The following is an 18,443-nucleotide window of genomic DNA, read 5'->3' as shown; positions in this document are numbered from 1 at the left end:
TTAGAAAGCGCTGTCCAATTCGTTGTGTTAGGCTTTGGAACAACATCCAGAATGACCATGTTTCCACTCAGTTTCAACCTGTTGTTGAACTTATTCTTTCTTCAAATTGATCAATCACAGTGAGGTGAGTTTTAAAAGCACACACTTTTTCATGATAAGTGTGTGATGTGATTTTTGATTTCAGAGTGCTTAGAGGGACAAAAGAACCTCAAGTACCAGGCCATTAGTAACCTGATGATCATTAGTGAGTTGGGTACTAACAAAGCATGTCCAGAGTGCATAAGAGGAGACTATCGTGACTCTACGATCAGGTGGAATTTACTGAGGTCATGACTCATGACTGCAGTTCTGGTGGTAATACGGTCACCGCAACAGCCCTAGTTACACCACGGGGTGGTCCTCCACGTCCTGAAATCGCTATGAATTCTGGATAATGTGGTTTGCTTACAACCAGGAAATGTTGCTGGCTCATTTCTACCGGTGAGATGCAGAAACGCTCGTATTTGCATGTAGTGAGGAAATTTGAAATGTTTATGACACGTATGATATGTTAATAAATAATGGACCTGTATATAGCCAAATAGAGCAGCAGTGAAATTTCCCTTTAACCTGTCTAGGATCAGCGTGGCGCTAGCGGCACACCCCCCCCCCCCCCACTGAAAAACCAGTGCCGCGAAATTCAAAAAAAATATTTTTTTAAAATATTTAACTTTCACACATTAAAGTCCAATACAGCTAATGAAAGACACAGATCTTGTGAATCCAGTCAACATTTCCGATTTTTAAAATGTTTTACAGGGAAGACACAATATGTAAAGATGTACATCTATTACCTAAAAACACATTAGCATAATCCACCATCTTTTATTTGTCCACCAACACCAGTAGCCATCACCAATTCGGCTAAACTAAGATATTTATAGCCCCTAACCAACAAAAAAACTCATTAGATGACAGTCTGATAACATATTTATGGTATGGGATAGGTTTTGTTAGAAAAAAGTGCATATTTCAGGTAGATGGCATAGTTTACAATTGCACCCACCATCACAAATGGACTAGAATAATTACAATGAGCAACGTGTTTACCTAACTACTAATCATCAAACATTTCGTAAAAATACACAGCATACACGAATCGAAAGACACAGATCCTGTGAATACAGACAATATTTCAGATTTTCTAAGTGTCTTACAGCGAAAACACAATAAATCGTTATATTAGCTTAGCACATAGCAATTAGCAGCCCAGCATTGATTCTAGCCAAAGTGAGCGATAAAAGTCAACATCGCCAAAAGATATTAATTTTTTCACTAACCTTCTCAGAATTCTTCCGATGACACTCCTGTAACATCACATTACCACATGCATATACAGTTTGATCGAAAATGTTTATATTTAGCCACCAAAATCATGGTTAGACAATGTGAAATGTAACTCAGCTGGTCAGAATTTGTCCTTGCGCCACTTAGACAGTGATCTACTCTTATACATAAATACTCATAAACGTGACTAAAAAATATAGGGTGGACAGGGATTGATAGACAATTTAATTCTTAATACAATTGCGTTATTACATTTTTTAATTTATCCTTACTTTTCAATACAGTTTGCGCCAAGCGAAGCTACGTCAAAAAACATGGCGTCCTAAGCCACTAAAATGTTTCGACAGAAACACGATTTATCATAATAAAAATGTCCTACCTTGAGCTGTTCTTCCATCAGTATCTTGGGCAAAGGATCCTTTCTTGGGAGAAATCGTCTTTTGGTGGAAAGCTGTCCTCTTGCCATGTGGAAATGTCAACTGCGTTCGGGATGAACTGAAAAGCGTGCCCAACTTTTCACATCGTTGCAAAAATAAATGTCCCAAAATCGCACTAAACGGATATAAATTGCTATAAAACGCTTTAAATTAACTACTTTATGATGTTTGTAACTCCTATAACGAGTGAAAAGATGACCGGAGAAATATAACAGGCTAAACTAACGCTTGGAACAGGAGAGGGTCGGTGTCTTCCACGCGCGTTACGCAGCAAGAAAAGACTTGCTAGCTAAAGGTTTTTTTCATTTGTAGGGCCTGTGAACGAGCAATCGACCCCGTTGGAATCGTCATCACGTAAAGGCATCCAGGGGAAGACGTAAGAAGTGTCCGTATAGTCATAGCAACGACAGTGCCCTTTTAACTGACTTCAGAAAAGTGGCCAACATTTCTCAAATCTGACTCCATGTCAGGGAAATTGCTGTAGAATGGGCTCTGTTCCACTTAGAGACAAAATTTCAACTCCTATAGAAACTATAGACTGTTTTCTATCCAATAATAATAATAATATGCATATTGTACGATCAAGGATTTTGTGGGAAGCCGTTTAAAAAATTAGCCAAATTAGCATAAATAGTCTAAACAGCGCCCCCATCCCCAACAGGTTTTAATGTCCTCAAAGCCTACTCAACATATCGGTAAGGACAAAATTATTTTCCTGAGCGAGACAATGTTGTTTGTGATGGTCGACCTGTGTGATAGCTGAATCAATCCCACACTCCTCACCAGGAACATATGAACAGGCCATTAAATGGGACAGAGAGGTACTTGTGTTTGTGTCTGGTTTCCCCAGTAAATGGCCATGCTGCAAGAGGAAGGCAGACAGGCATACTGATAATGAACAACAACACTGAATGCATTTGGCATGCCATTAGCTGGCCCTCCCATGCCCTGCCTGGGTGCCTCTAATGATTTCAAGAAAGGAATGCTCCAGTGTTTGTGTGTCTGTTGTATCTATATGTCTGCACAGGTAGTGTGTACTCATGTGACCATGTGTATAGTATGCATGTGTTGCTTATACTGTGTAGCATGAGTGTGTAGTGTGTGTGTGTGTGTGTGTGTGTGTGTGTGTGTGTGTGTGTGTGTGTGTGTGTGTGTGTGTGTGTGTGTGTGTGTGTGTGTGTGTGTGTGTGTGTGTGTGTGTGTGTGTGTGTGTGTGTTTGTTTTCCGCAATTGCTAATGGCGAGAGTATGATGAATTGGCTTAATAATTCCAGTTAGGTAGTCTAGTGATTAAATCTTCATTACAGCTCCCAGTCACTCCCTGCTCCACAATGATTGCTAGTAAACTCAATTCCTCTTAATTCTGCATTAACTTTGTGACTGAACCAGGACAGAAGCATCAACAAACAACAACTTGCACAGTGCACACAAACAAAGCATACTATTTGTGGTTATGGTTAGTTAATTTTCACACACACACTTGCATGTACGCACACACGCAGACTTGCATACCACAGACACACATATATACACGCACAGACACATACATAGATGCACAGACACACACACATGTGTCTCCTTATTGATGTTGTCTAATTTCCACTTGTGGCTTTTCCATTTTAGATAACTAGCCCACTAATGAGTATCAGAAGGAAATAGTCTGTGATAGTTTTTGACACAGTACTACACTGCACCTGCAGAACATATTATGCATCTCTTTAAGCTGGTATAGCTGTGTGTGTCTGACCTTCAGGGAACACTTTATATTAAGTTCCCTTATTAAACCATTTATAAACAGTTTGTAAATAGTTCACTTACCATTTATCATTATTCTTATATTTGTAAATGGCAATATGCAATCTCTAAATAGTTCTGTAAACATTTACAAACACTTTAAATTATTTATTAATGATTTATAAGATAATTAATAAGGTGTTTGATCATAGCAGGGAAGTTCAAAGTCAGAAAGTAGTACTGCAGGGAATGTTAGCAAAAATCAGGAACCCACATTATTGTGAATGGAAAAAAGGATATATTTGTGGTCAATTTTCATGTAAAAAAAATGTTTTTTTGGAGACAATCATGGTAAGAATAATTGATTCTGATACACCAGATGTATGTCCTTGAACAAATTATTTTAAAATCGCACAGAAGAAGTTATAAGGATAATTGAGTTGCTAATGGCAGCCTGCAGTACAATGGTCAGCCTTCAACTTGAGTTAGTCAATGAGAGGGGGCAGCAATGAGCTAGCCTGCAATGTCACTTCTTGGAGTAGCTCAACCGGCCCATGTTATGTCTCCATGAGACGCCATCTTTCCAACTTAATTTCGCTTCAGTGCGCTATTGAGTTTTCACATAGGAATAAATGGTGTCACGTGATCTATTGCTTTGTCCATTCATATATAGTCATTGGATTACAGTTTGGAAATAATTAATAATATACTACAAATGTACATATAAACTGGTTATAAAGGAGTTATTGTCAACTCATAACATTATTTATAAGGCATGTTAAATGGTTGATTAATGGTTTGACTCGCCATTTATATGCATATTTATAAAATGTATTTATATAGGTCATGAATGGTATGCTTAAGCAATAAGGCCAGAGGGGGCGTGGTATATGGCCAATATCCCACGGCTAAGGGCTGTTCTTATGCATGACGCAATGCAGAGTACCTGGACACAGCCCTTAGCCGTGGTATATTAGTCATACCCCCGGGGTGCCTTATTGCTATTATAAACTGGTAACCAACGTAATTACAGCAGTTTAACAAAATTGGGTCTCCAACCACCCAGTTTATAATTGTTAATTGTTAATGAGTGAATTTATAAATGTGAGTTCATGAACTTACTAATACCTCAGTTGATAACTAATGTAGATCCTTATAAACCATTTACTAATTATTAATAAACTATTTTGCAGTTCCTAATCTAAAGTTGCTGACATTAGCGTTGTGTAATTCAATGGGCTACTTTATCATTAGCTAACCTAACATGCTTACGAAAAAGGCAGTATAATGAAACATTTGCATGATTTACATTTTCTCGATTTCGCAGCTTGGATAAATGGGATCATTAGGAGCACAGCGACACCTTCCATCGCTGGATTGAGGTACATTTTCAAGCCTTATCCTTCGTCCATCACCATGTTGAAAATATATTGGCATCGAACGGTTTTGACCTGAAGGTAGACTGAACTTCAAAAGAATTTCACATTTCAATTGTATTTCAAAAGAACAAAACATGCTATTCTTGTCACGCCCTGATCTGTTTCACCTGTCCCTGTGATTGTCTCCACACCCTCCTGATGTTGCTTATTTTCCCCAGTGTATTCATTCCCGTGTTTCCTGTCTCTCTGCACCAGGTTGTCTTGTATGTTCAAGTTAACCAGCGTGTTTTTCCCGTGCTCCTGCTTTTCTATTCTCTTTACTAGTCTTCCCGGTTTTGACCTTTCCCTGTTTTTCTGGACTCCATTCCCGCCTGCCTGACCATTCTGCCTGCCCTGACCTCGAGCCTGCCTTGCCATTCTGTACCTCTGGAACTCTGAACTGGTTTTGACCTTTTGCCTGTCCACGGCCATTCTCTTGCATCCCCAGCTATTGTATTTTTCGAGGACCGGCCATTTTAGTGTTTAGTAAATGGTTCATAAGGATCTACATTAATCATCAACTAAGGTATTTGTAAGTATGTGTACTCACATTTACTACACATTTAACAATTAATAAATATCCCATTCATGACATATAGAAATACATTTATAAACCATGAATCAACCATTTACAAATACTTTATAAATAATCTTATGAGTTGACAATAACTCCTTTATAACTGGTTTAAAAGTAATTGAGTAGTTCATTATTAATAATTTACAAATTGTGTAAATATAATGATTAAAGATCTTATTAATAATTCTTGTAAATTGTGAATCAATCATTTAAAATAGTGTTTATAAATGTGTAAATTACTACTTAGTGACTGCTTATTGACATTTACAAATGTAGGAACAATGATTAATAAATGTTAAGCAAACGCTTTACTAACTGTTTATAAATGGTTCATTAAGGGACCTTAATATAAAGTGTTACCGACCTCCTCTATACTGCCTGCATGGAGATGGTGAAAGATGTCCAGTAGAGGTCACTCTTCCTCCTGACACTTGACAAGTATTCGCTGACAGGTATGTTATGGAACGGTTTTGAACCCCACTGAAAGCTTAAGGCACGACTCAATACACAGTTAGAATACACATTGTGCCCATGATTGCATATGTTCTTGCATGTACTGAAACACAATTGATCAATATCAGAAAAAAGCTGCGTTGTTCAACATCGACTCACCCGTTTGACATCTTTCCCAAACGTCTCACTGTAGCTGGTCCCCAGGATCTCAAACTGGACGTGGGAGTTAGAACCATCGGCACGGAAGTCCATCATTCCTGTTAACCCGGTGATCCGTCTCTATGGCAACAGCACAATAACAAGGATACTTTAAGTGGTGTCTCATCAATCAATCAAATGTATTTTATTTAGCCCTTTTTACATCAGCAGTTGTCCCAAAGTGCTTTACAGATACCCAGCATAAAACAAAATGCAGGTTAGTGTTTTTTTTAATATAATTCTTGTTCTGGAGGCAGCTCTGCAGAGTGGTCACTAGCTGGCACAGACACAAAGTCATAAAATCAGTTTTTAAACCTAACCTTAACCACACCACTATTTTAGTGATTTTTTTAATGTAACCTTTATTTAACTACGCAAGTCAGTTAAGAATAAATTATTATTTACAATGAAGGCCTACCAGGGAACAGTGGGTTAACTGCCTTGTTCAGGGGCAGATTGACAGATTTTTACCTTGTCATCTCGGGGATTCGATACAGCAACCTTTCGGTTACTGGCTCAACGCCTAACCTTAATCCTAAATTGAGACCAAAAAGCACATTTAAAAAAAAAAACATTTTTACAATGAAGTCAATGTTGACTTTGCATCTGGCCTATCTAAGGGGAAATCACTCAGTTCTGCCTTCAGGACAAGACTCACGACAATAAATGTCAACCTGCGCCTAAAACCTCAAAGAGCAAACAATGCAGAGGCAGATGCACAGTGGCTAGGAAAGACTCCTTAAAAGGCAGGAACTGAGGAAAGCGCAAATCTCTAATATGCTTTGAGTGGTCTATAACATGTTCAGCAATCATCTAAGTTGATTGCTGAACATGTCTGTCCACATTTTAAATAAGTACACTACAACGCAATCTACGCTTGACTGCCAACGGAGTACAAATGCATCCAAATGCTGATGCATCCATATGAGGTGATATGGAAAGGATACTTTATACACTCATACTGTATGGCTTATACAGTGCATTCGGGAAGTATTCAGACCCCTTTACTTTTCCCACATTTTGTTACGTTACAGCCTTATTCTAAAATTGATACAATAAAAAAATGGCCCTCAACAATCTACACACAATACCCCATAATGAAAAAGCGAAAACAGGTTTTCAGAAATGTTTGCGAATATAAAAACAGAAATACCTTCTGTACATAAGCATTCAGACCCTTTGCTATGAGACTCCAAATTGAGCTCAGGTGCATCCTTTTTCCATTGATCACCCTTGAGATGTTTCTACAACTTGATTGGAGTCCACCTGTGGTAAATTCAATAGATTGGACATGATTTGGAAAGGCACACAACAGTCAATATAAGGTCCCACAGCTGACAGTGCATGTCATAGCAAAAACCAAGCCATGAGGTCGAAGGAATTGTCCGTAGAGCTCCGAGACAGGATTGTGTCGAGGCACAGATCTGGGGAAGGGTACCAAAAAATGTCTGCATTATTGAAGGTCCCCAAAAACGCAGTGGCCTCCATTTTTATATGGAAGAAGTTTGGAACCAGCAAGAATCTTCCTAGAGCTGGCCACCCAGCCAAACTGAGCAATCGGGTGAGAAGGGCCTTGCTCAAAGAGGTGACCAATAACCTGATGGTCACTCTGACAGAGCACCAGAGTTCCTCTGTGGAGATGGGAGAACCTTCCAGAAGGACAACCATCTCTGCAGCACTCCACCAAAAAGGCTGTTATGGTAGAGTGGCTAGACGGAAGCCACTCCTCAGTAAAAGGCACATGACAGCCTGCTTGGAGTTTGTCAAAAGGCACCTAAAGGACTCTTAGAAACCAATATTGAACTCTTTGGCCTGAATGCCAAGCATCACGTCTGGAGGAAATCTTGCACCATCCCTACGGTGAAGCATGGTAGTGGCAGCATCATGCTGTGGGATGTTTTTCAGTGGTAGGGACTGAGTTACTAGTCAGGATCGAGGGAAAAATGAACGTAGCAAAGTACAGAGAGATCCTTGATGAAAACCTATTCCAGAGTATTCAGGACCTCAGACTAGGGCGAAGTTTCCCCTTCCAACAGGACAACGAACCTAAGCACACAGCCATGACAACGCATGAGTGGCTTCGGGACAAGTCTCCGAATGTCCTTGAGTGGCCCAGCCAGAACCCAGACTTGAACCCTATCGAATATCTCTGGAGAGACCTGAAAATAGCTTTCCAGCGACGCTCCCCATTGAACCTGACAGAGCTTGAGAGGATCTGCAGAGAAGAATGGAAGACACTCGCCAAATAAAGGTGTGCCAAGCTTGTGGCGTCATACCCAAGAAGAATCAAGGCTGTAATCGCTGCCAAAGGTGCCTCAACAAACTACTGAGTAAAGGGTCTGAATACTTATGTAAATACAATATTTCAGTTTTCTATTCTTAATAAATTAGCAAAATGCACTGAATGCACTGTATGGTTTCTGAATGCACTGTATGGTCCAACTAGCTGGACCACCAAGCTTACCAGCTCAATTTCTATACAGACCATTGATTTTAAGTCAACGACAGGAACATGTGCTGATAAGAACATCTACTGTAGAAAAAGGGGTGCATAGCAGGGCCGTGCACAGACCTTCAAGGGGGCAGGTGCTCAAAATGAAAAAAGGTTTTTGCTAGTAAATCTGCTAGTAAATTAGCTCAAGATATTTTACTGATTGTGATTTATCTCTCTATTAGAGGTCTTCATGGATCCAAAATTCTAAATAATGTCACAGTCTGGGGTCAGATCTGATTGTTTCGGGTATGTGTCATTTTAACTTACTTGTCCGGAAACCTAGCTATGGCAGCTATTAGTCCACTATAGCGCGAGTCGGCTTGGTTAGTTGCCATCTCTCGTCTCTCCCTCCCTCCCTCCTCCATGCTCCTTGTGTCACTCATTCACAGTACGTCCCGACGGCACCTCTCTCCTTCTTCCTTGCTTTATCAGCTCGGGTTAGTAAAGTAGCTCAAATAAAGTAGCTGCTTCCCTGACTCGGATAACATCTTATCTGGGTCCGGATCCGGATCCGGTCTATACGGAACGGGTCTAGTTGTCCACGGGTCCGTTCGGGAACGCGTCTCGAAATTATAATTTTTTATTTATTCATGCATATCGGGTTTGGGTGGGAAAGCCCCAGGTCCATTTGGGAACGGACCCGTGAAGACCTTTACTCTCTATGCATTTCTGCCTTTCTCTGCTGTACATGTCAGCCAACCAGACCGAATATTGATGATGATGTAGGCTAAATCAAGTGTTATGCTGCTGTAGCAGTACTGTTGATATTTAAACTAGGTAGCTAGCTACACACACTCGACCGGTGACAGCATCTCTCAAGCCTGTTTGGATACCACCATACAGGGCAGACTGGGAAAAAGTCGCAACCAGGCGCGCACAAGCTCAGTACATGGAAGATCAGACGCAACTAATGGACGGGGAGGGGGTGGCAAACTTGACAACGACTAGCTGGCAGTGGGTTCCGAACAACCATGATACAAAATGCATACAAAAAAAAAAAACATTGAGGGAAATTATATCACCACCCAAAAGGGCACTTGGAAGAGTGGAAGGGCAAAGGGGCATGTGCTCTGCACAAGTAGAGCCCTATCTGTGCAGGTGCCTGGTGCATAGTGATGTCCATTAGATGATGTGCAAAGTACGTAAAACGTTTCAAAATCATCTGGTTTCTCAGGGAATGGTGAGCAGTAGAGTGAAATCATGACTAATCAACAAGGCAGTGTCATCATGATTTCATAAGAAAACAATTACTAATACAATAGGTCCTTTTTCCTTTCAATATTCTTTTGTTAATTTCTAAATAATTAATTTCATGAAGGGTTTAATCACAGCCTGTAAATTGATGCAATCAAGCACATTTTGTTCCAATTTGTTAATTTGGATAAACCAAGATGACCGAAGGCAATGCTGGTGAATGAAGCCGAGGAAGGAAAGGGGGACTCCAAGCTGAAAAGATGTGCTATACGGCCTCCTCTTCCTAGTATCCTGAAGGCTAAAATGTGAAATCGCTGGAGGGTAAAGGTGGAGGGTAAAGGTAAAGTAAAGGTAATGGCGGACTGAACGAAGTTATGTAGAGCACCTCAAGATAAAACATAATATTCGAAATATCTGCTAAATAGACTAAAATATTAGCACTACATAATCTGGTGAGTGATAAACCTTCAATCTGGATAATAGCACAAAACAAATCCTAAAACTAGAGACATTTATCGACAAATATTACGAACACAGACAACAACCAAACATGACGGAGAATAAGACAGGGGAACCGTTTACAAAACGCAAGCGAGATTCTTCGACAGATACTGACGATTTAATATTCTCACCACCGGGAATGGTAAAGGTCGAAACTGATCTGTTAAAATCAATAAATGACAAACTGGGTTTACTTGAATTACTTAGTAAGGATATAAAAGAGTTAAAGGCAAGCCTAGAGATGAGTGATGAAAAAGCTGCGACATTGGAGAAGGAAACACACGCGCTAAAAGGGACAGTCAATAAGATTCAAACCGAAATGAATGGAATTAAAAAAGAGAACATCGTTCTGAAAGAAGCCTTACTGGAGATTCAAACTAGATCCATGAGAGAGAATTTGGTACTTACAGGTATCCAAGAAAAAGAAGGAGAAGTTCCTGAATCTATAGTTAGAGAGTTCCTCCGTACAGCGCTTCAGATTCCATGCGAAGTTGTCGACAAAATCCAACTTGAACGTGTTCACCGCTTCGGACAGAGAGGGCAGAGGTACGAACGCCCAATCGTTGCAAAATTTGCTTCATTTAAAGATAAAATAATGGTTAAAAGCCTAGGTAAAAGACTTGCTGGGACCAAAATTGGCATGAATGATCAGTTTCCGAAAGAAATTGCAGAACGGCGCAAAGTTCTGTATCCAATTTTCAAAGAAAACAGATTAAAAGCGAAACGAGTAGCTCTCGTCGTTGATAAACTATATATTGATAACCAGTTGTTCAGAGACACAAAGACTACTCCATGGTTATTTTAAAATTTACAAAATTCTCATAGACGAGGAAAATAAACACAATTCAAGCCCGGTTACTGATTGTAACAATACAACAAAAAATATAGCTTTTTTATAAATCTTCACATATAACTAATTGAACACACAAGCACTATTTTTACACAGTGAAGATAAAAACTAAGTAAACAGAAGGCACAGTATGTGTGGATGGTATGGTTTGTGTTTATTTTATTTTTTATCTTATTTGTTATGTTTGGAAAGTTGAGTGAGTGAGTAATGAAATGGTTGCATATCCCAGAGCCAATGTATTGCTGTGAGCCGGGTATGAGAGGGCTTTCAATGTTGTTCAGATGATGGATATACTTTTATAATGAATTATACGTCTTATTTATTTATTGTCCTATCATGGAAAACTACATTTTTTTTATCTTAATAAATTATATCTAATTATTATCCTATTTTAATGGTACTGTCTATGGCCCTATACCCTAGACACCCACCTGAATGACCCAGATATTAAGGAGAAGTCCCTAACTGTTTTATGTGCTCGCTGTAAGCGGTCTATATGCAGCTAAAATGAGGACAGGGACCATGAGCAGCACTGCCCCCTCAAGATTCTGAGCCTGCTTGGCAGGGTTGGTCCTGCAAAGCCAAAGCCCCCTAAAGGGAGAGGAAAATATACAAGGAATTTCTCAAAGCTGCTAATGAGAACCTTGACGACCTTGTACCTAGCCGGTGGGGATTCCGGTGGGGTACCCCTACCCAGGCAGTGGCAGTGCTGGCAACACTAGCTGCAGTAACCCATGGGGAGGGGGTCACACTCGGACATTCAGAGAGGGGGTATATTATTGTGGCCCTGGTGGCACAGAATCAAGGTCGGACTGCATGGAGATGCGTGGGGACATGGTCATGACTGGTGGCCGTATTGTGGGTGTTTCTTTCAGGAATAGGGTGTACATTTGACGGCCATTATCTAGGATATGACAATGGTAAATAAATTTCAATTTTTGCTTATTTTTTTGCGCGGTCTTGCAGGCCTTCTCATGCAGCTGCAACTGCAATGGCATTTGGAAATCATGACCCATCTTGAGTTGGGCTCTGGGATGGTGCAACTGTTGAGAAAGTGAGCTTATGGTTGTGTGGGGGTAAGGGTTGAGTGTGTATGTGTGTATCCCACAACTGTTGCGAAAGAAGAAGTAAAAGATGTAAGGTACAATAGAGGATGATCCACAGCTATATATAATACAAATCGAGGTGACGGCAATGGAAATGCATATGGCAATTGATTTACTTCAATTCGGTAAATGGAACTGTATGCTCTTTTCAAAGAATGGATCCCAGTCGGTTCAGGGCTATGGGATACAGGGGGTCGAGGGTGGTCTGCCGGGCATTGGGATGACAAGCCATCTCGAGATGAGGCCTTTTAGCGGGTGGAATAGTAGGGACCAATTGGAGGTTTACTTAGTAGAAATGCAAATATCATGGTACAACTATATAGACACTCAATCATTATGTTACTTTTTAATAGTACGTTTACAAAAATATATTCTGATTAAAAGAATGAAAGGTGTGTCTCATGGTAAGTGGTGAAATAAGTATAGCCAGTTACAATTGTAATGGCTTAGCAGATAATAAGAAAAGACGATCAGTATTTACCTGGCTAAAAGAGAAGGATTATAATATTTATTGTTTACAGGAAACCCATTCAACAGTTTTAGATGAAGTTTTGTGGAAAAAGAACTGGGTGGGCAAAATATATTTCTCCCATGGGCAAAGAAATTCAAAAGGGGTGATGATCTTAATTAACAATAATTTTGATCCAAATGTGCAAATTGTCCAAACAGATCCTCAAGGTAGATGGATTATTTTAAATATGTTATTGGACAATAAACAAATATGGCTTGTTAACCTATACGGTCCGAATAATGATGATCCAAGCTTCTTTGAAAATATATATAAGAACTTATCAACTCTACAAGCAACACTAGACTCTATTATTATAATGGGAGATTTTAATACGGTCTTAAATAGCTCTATAGACCGGAAAGGAAATCACACTACAAATTATCACCCTCAGGCACTTAAGGAAATCATGAATGTCATGGATATATTGGAATTAGTGGATATATGGAGACTTAAATACCCTGATTTAGTGAGATATACATGGCGGAGGCTGAATCAAGCTAGTCGTCTTGACTACTTTCTTATTCCATTCTCTCTGGCACCAAAAGTTAAAAAAGTGTTGATAGGGGATAGAATGCGGTCGGATCATCACATAATTGGCATATATATTTCTCTTACAGAATTTCCACGTGGGCGAGGATATTGGAAATTTAATCAAAGTCTACTAGATGATAAATTGTTTAGAACTAGGACAGAAGATTTTATAACTGACTTTTTCAGACATAACATAGGTACAGCAGATCCCCTTATTGTATGGGACACTTTTAAGTGTGCCTTTAGAGGCCATGCAATTCAGTACTCATCTATAAAACAAAAGCAATTTAGATCAAAAGAGTCCATATTAACAAAGGAAATTGAAGGACTAACAGTACAGTTAGATAGCAATAAAAACGGTACCATAGAGGCACAGAATAATTTAGAGGAAAAACAAAAAGAAATGGAGGAACTTATTCAAGAAAGATCCAGTGTAATATATTATAAAAATAAAGCGAACTGGATGGAATATGGGGAAAAATGCACCAAATTCTTTTTCAATCTTCAATATAGAAATGCTACCAAAAAAAATGTATTAAAACTTGTGACAAATGATGGAGTCACGCATGATTCACCAAATGATATTTTGAAAGAGGAAGTAAAGTACTTTAAGAATATGTTTTCGTTTCAGGCTCCTCCATCTCCACTAACTGAAACTAATTGTATGGATTTTTTTCCTATTAATAATGTAAAATTAACATCTGAACAGAAAGACTCATGTGAAGGCCAAATTACAGAGGAGGAACTGCTTGTTGCAATTGGGGCCTTTAAAGATGGGAAAACTCCAGGGCTGGATGGCATACCAGTGGAAGTATACAAAACGTTTTTTGATATACTCAAAGGACCATTATTAACTTGTTTTAACCACTCCTATATAAATGGTAGATTATCAGACACACAACAAGAAGGTCTGATATCGTTATTACTGAAACAGGACCCAAGTGGTATATATAAAGATCCAGTCCAATTAAAAAATTGGAGACCTCTTACACTTCAGTGTTGTGATGCAAAAATCCTAGCAAAATGCTTGGCGCATAGAATAAAAAAAGTTTTGTCAGATATTATTCATCCTAATCAGACAGGTTTTTTACATGGACGATACATTGGAGATAATATAAGGCAAGTACTGGAAACAATAGAACACTATGAGATATCGGGGACACCAGGCCTGGTTTTCATAGCTGATTTTGAAAAGGCTTTTGATAAAGTACGACTGGAGTTTATATATAAATGCCTAGAATATTTCAATTTTGGGGAATCTCTTATAAAATGGGTTAAAATTATGTATAGTAACCCTAGGTGTAAAATAGTAAATAATGGCTACATCTCAGAAAGTTTTAAACTATCTAGAGGAGTAAAACAAGGTTGTCCACTATCGGCATATCTATTTATTATTGCCATCGAAATGTTAGCTGTTAAAATTAGATCAAACATTAATATTAAAGGATTAGAAATCCATGGCTTAAAAACTAAGGTGTCATTGTACGCTGATGATTCATGTTTTCTTTTAAAACCACAACTAGAGTCTCTCCAGGGCCTCATAGAGGATCTAGATACCTTTGCTATCCTCTCTGGATTAAAACCAAATTATGATAAATGTACCATATTACGTATTGGATCACTAAAAAATACACATTTTATATTGCCATGTAGTTTACCAATTAAATGGTCTGACGGAGATGTGGACATACTCGGTATAAAAATCCCAAAAGAAAGAAATGATCTCACTCCAATAAATTTTTATAGAAAGTTAGCAAAAATAGATAAGATCTTGCTACCATGGAAAGGAAAATACCTGTCTATTTGTGGAAAAATCACCCTAATTAACTCTTTAGTCATATCACAGTTTACCTATTTGCTTATGGTTTTGCCTACTCCTAGTGACCTGTTTTTTAAATTATATGAACAAAAAATATTCAATTTTATTTGGAACGGCAAGCCAGATAAAATTAAAAGGGCCTATTTATATAACGAATATGAATTCGGAGGGCAGAAATTATTAAATATTAAAGCATTAGACCTCTCACTAAAGGCATCGGTCATACAAAAGTTATACTTAAATCCAAACTGGTTCTCTAGTAAACTGGTACGAATGTCTCATCCTATGTTCAAGAAGGGCCTTTTTCCCTTTATTCAGATTACACCTGCTCATTTTGGGTTGTTTGAAAAGGAAATGATCTCCAAAATATCCTTATTCTTTAAACAAGCCTTAGAAAGTTGGTTGCAATTTCAGTTTAATCCACCTGAAGGGACGGAACAAATAGTACAACAAATATTGTGGTTAAATTCAAATATAATAATTGATAAAAAAACTGTATTTATCGAAGAAATGTTTAAAAAAGGTATAATTTTTGTGAATGATATCATAAATAGGACTGGTGGAGTTATGTCACACATGCAGCTAACACAGACATATGGAAAAGTCTGCTCTACCCAAAATTACAACCAATTAATTGCAGCATTACCACAAAAATGGAAGAGGCAAGTAGAAGGGGAAAAAAGTAAGGAACTTGTATGTCGGCCCTGTATTAAAGAACAAAAATGGTTAAAGAAAAGTGTGATAAATAAAAACATATACCAATTTCATTTAAGGACCAAAAAACTAACAGCTGTGCCATACAAATTGCAAAATAGTTGGGAAGAGATTTTCGATGTACCCATTCCATGGCACATGGTTTATGAATTGATACGCAAAACAACGCCGGATTCAAAACTTCGAATTTTTCAATTTAAATTATTGTACAAAATTCTTGCAACTAATAGAATGTTATATATATGGGGTATACAATCTTCTCAGCTCTGTAGATTCTGCTGTGAGGAGGCAGAGTCATTAGACCATTTATTTTGGTATTGTCCATATGTAGCTCGTTTTTGGTCACAGGTCCAGGAATGGCTGAAGAATTGCAACATTTGCCTAAAACTAACGCTACAGATAGCAATACTGGGGGATTTGAAAAGCCATAGTCAATCAATCAATAATATAATAATTATTTTGGCAAAGATGTTTATTTTTAATTTACAATCTGTAGAAGCTATGAGAATAGGAAGGTTCAGGTCTTTTGTGAAGCATCACAGCACAGTTGAGAAATGTATGGCAAATAGAAATCCGAAATGGATGATGTTGGAAGATAGATGGGAGGGGTTGGGTGGACCTGAAGGGTGGGACTAATAACAAGATAAACAATATAGGGCATACGGGATCTGTGAAATGTGTATAGGTGCGGAGCTTTTGTGAAATAGCACAGTTACAAGTGGAAATAAAATTGGATGGACAACAGAAATAGAGGAAGGACTAAGAACAAATAAGAGAGAACTATTGTAAAGTGGACTGTGTCTGTAAGATAGGTATAAGATGTAGAAATTGAAGGTAAAAGCAGAAGTGTTTATAAGTTTACTCCAATTGGGGGATTGGTGGTAGGGTCGCGGGGAATAATAATAAAGGCATATTCTTTAAAAAAGTATGTATGTCTATATAGGTATGTGTATGTATATATGTGTATATGTATGCATACGTGTATGGATATATATATTTACCCCAAAAAATATGGGGGAATGGAAATGATGCAGACAATTACATTGGAAGCAACATTCTTTCCGCAATACTAAGCTGATCCACCCCTAATAAAAAAAAAAAAAAAAAAAAAAAAAAAAAAAAAGGCTGTAATCGCTGCCAAAGGTGCCTCAACAAACTACTGAGTAAAGGGTCTGAATACTTATGTAAATACAATATTTCAGTTTTCTATTCTTAATAAATTAGCAAAATGCACTGAATGCACTGTATGGTTTCTGAATGCACTGTATGGTCCAACTAGCTGGACCACCAAGCTTACCAGCTCAATTTCTATACAGACCATTGATTTTAAGTCAACGACAGGAACATGTGCTGATAAGAACATCTACTGTAGAAAAAGGGGTGCATAGCAGGGCCGTGCACAGACCTTCAAGGGGGCAGGTGCTCAAAATGAAAAAAGGTTTTTGCTAGTAAATCTGCTAGTAAATTAGCTCAAGATATTTTACTGATTGTGATTTATCTCTCTATTAGAGGTCTTCATGGATCCAAAATTCTAAATAATGTCACAGTCTGGGGTCAGATCTGATTGTTTCGGGTATGTGTCATTTTAACTTACTTGTCCGGAAACCTAGCTATGGCAGCTATTAGTCCACTATAGCGCGAGTCGGCTTGGTTAGTTGCCATCTCTCGTCTCTCCCTCCCTCCCTCCTCCATGCTCCTTGTGTCACTCATTCACAGTACGTCCCGACGGCACCTCTCTCCTTCTTCCTTGCTTTATCAGCTCGGGTTAGTAAAGTAGCTCAAATAAAGTAGCTGCTTCCCTGACTCGGATAACATCTTATCTGGGTCCGGATCCGGATCCGGTCTATACGGAACGGGTCTAGTTGTCCACGGGTCCGTTCGGGAACGCGTCTCGAAATTATAATTTTTTATTTATTCATGCATATCGGGTTTGGGTGGGAAAGCCCCAGGTCCATTTGGGAACGGACCCGTGAAGACCTTTACTCTCTATGCATTTCTGCCTTTCTCTGCTGTACATGTCAGCCAACCAGACCGAATATTGATGATGATGTAGGCTAAATCAAGTGTTATGCTGCTGTAGCAGTACTGTTGATATTTAAACTAGGTAGCTAGCTACACACACTCGACCGGTGACAGCATCTCTCAAGCCTGTTTGGATACCACCATACAGGGCAGACTGGGAAAAAGTCGCAACCAGGCGCGCACAAGCTCAGTACATGGAAGATCAGACGCAACTAATGGACGGGGAGGGGGTGGCAAACTTGACAACGACTAGCTGGCAGTGGGTTCCGAACAACCATGATACAAAATGCATACAAAAAAAAAAAACATTGAGGGAAATTATATCACCACCCAAAAGGGCACTTGGAAGAGTGGAAGGGCAAAGGGGCATGTGCTCTGCACAAGTAGAGCCCTATCTGTGCAGGTGCCTGGTGCATAGTGATGTCCATTAGATGATGTGCAAAGTACGTAAAACGTTTCAAAATCATCTGGTTTCTCAGGGAATGGTGAGCAGTAGAGTGAAATCATGACTAATCAACAAGGCAGTGTCATCATGATTTCATAAGAAAACAATTACTAA

The 18,443-nt window shown here is 38.8% G+C and overlaps 1 protein-coding gene across 2 annotated transcripts in view; it reads right to left on the bottom strand.

The window, feature by feature from the left end:
- The window catches only part of LOC129857829 (glutamate receptor ionotropic, delta-1-like), a 443,480-nt gene that overhangs the window by 67,656 nt on the left and 357,381 nt on the right, over positions 1-18,443 (bottom strand). For both annotated transcript variants that reach the window (XM_055926464.1, XM_055926455.1), the window contains exon 8: positions 6,104-6,223. In XM_055926464.1, the coding sequence (XP_055782439.1) occupies positions 6,104-6,223 (120 nt within the window). The remainder of the gene's footprint in view (positions 1-6,103; positions 6,224-18,443) is intronic.

The sequence above is a fragment of the Salvelinus fontinalis genome, chromosome 1 (assembly GCF_029448725.1).
Source record: "Salvelinus fontinalis isolate EN_2023a chromosome 1, ASM2944872v1, whole genome shotgun sequence".
Classification (NCBI taxonomy): domain Eukaryota; kingdom Metazoa; phylum Chordata; class Actinopteri; order Salmoniformes; family Salmonidae; genus Salvelinus; species Salvelinus fontinalis.
This window is presented reverse-complemented; position numbering and strand designations above follow the sequence as displayed.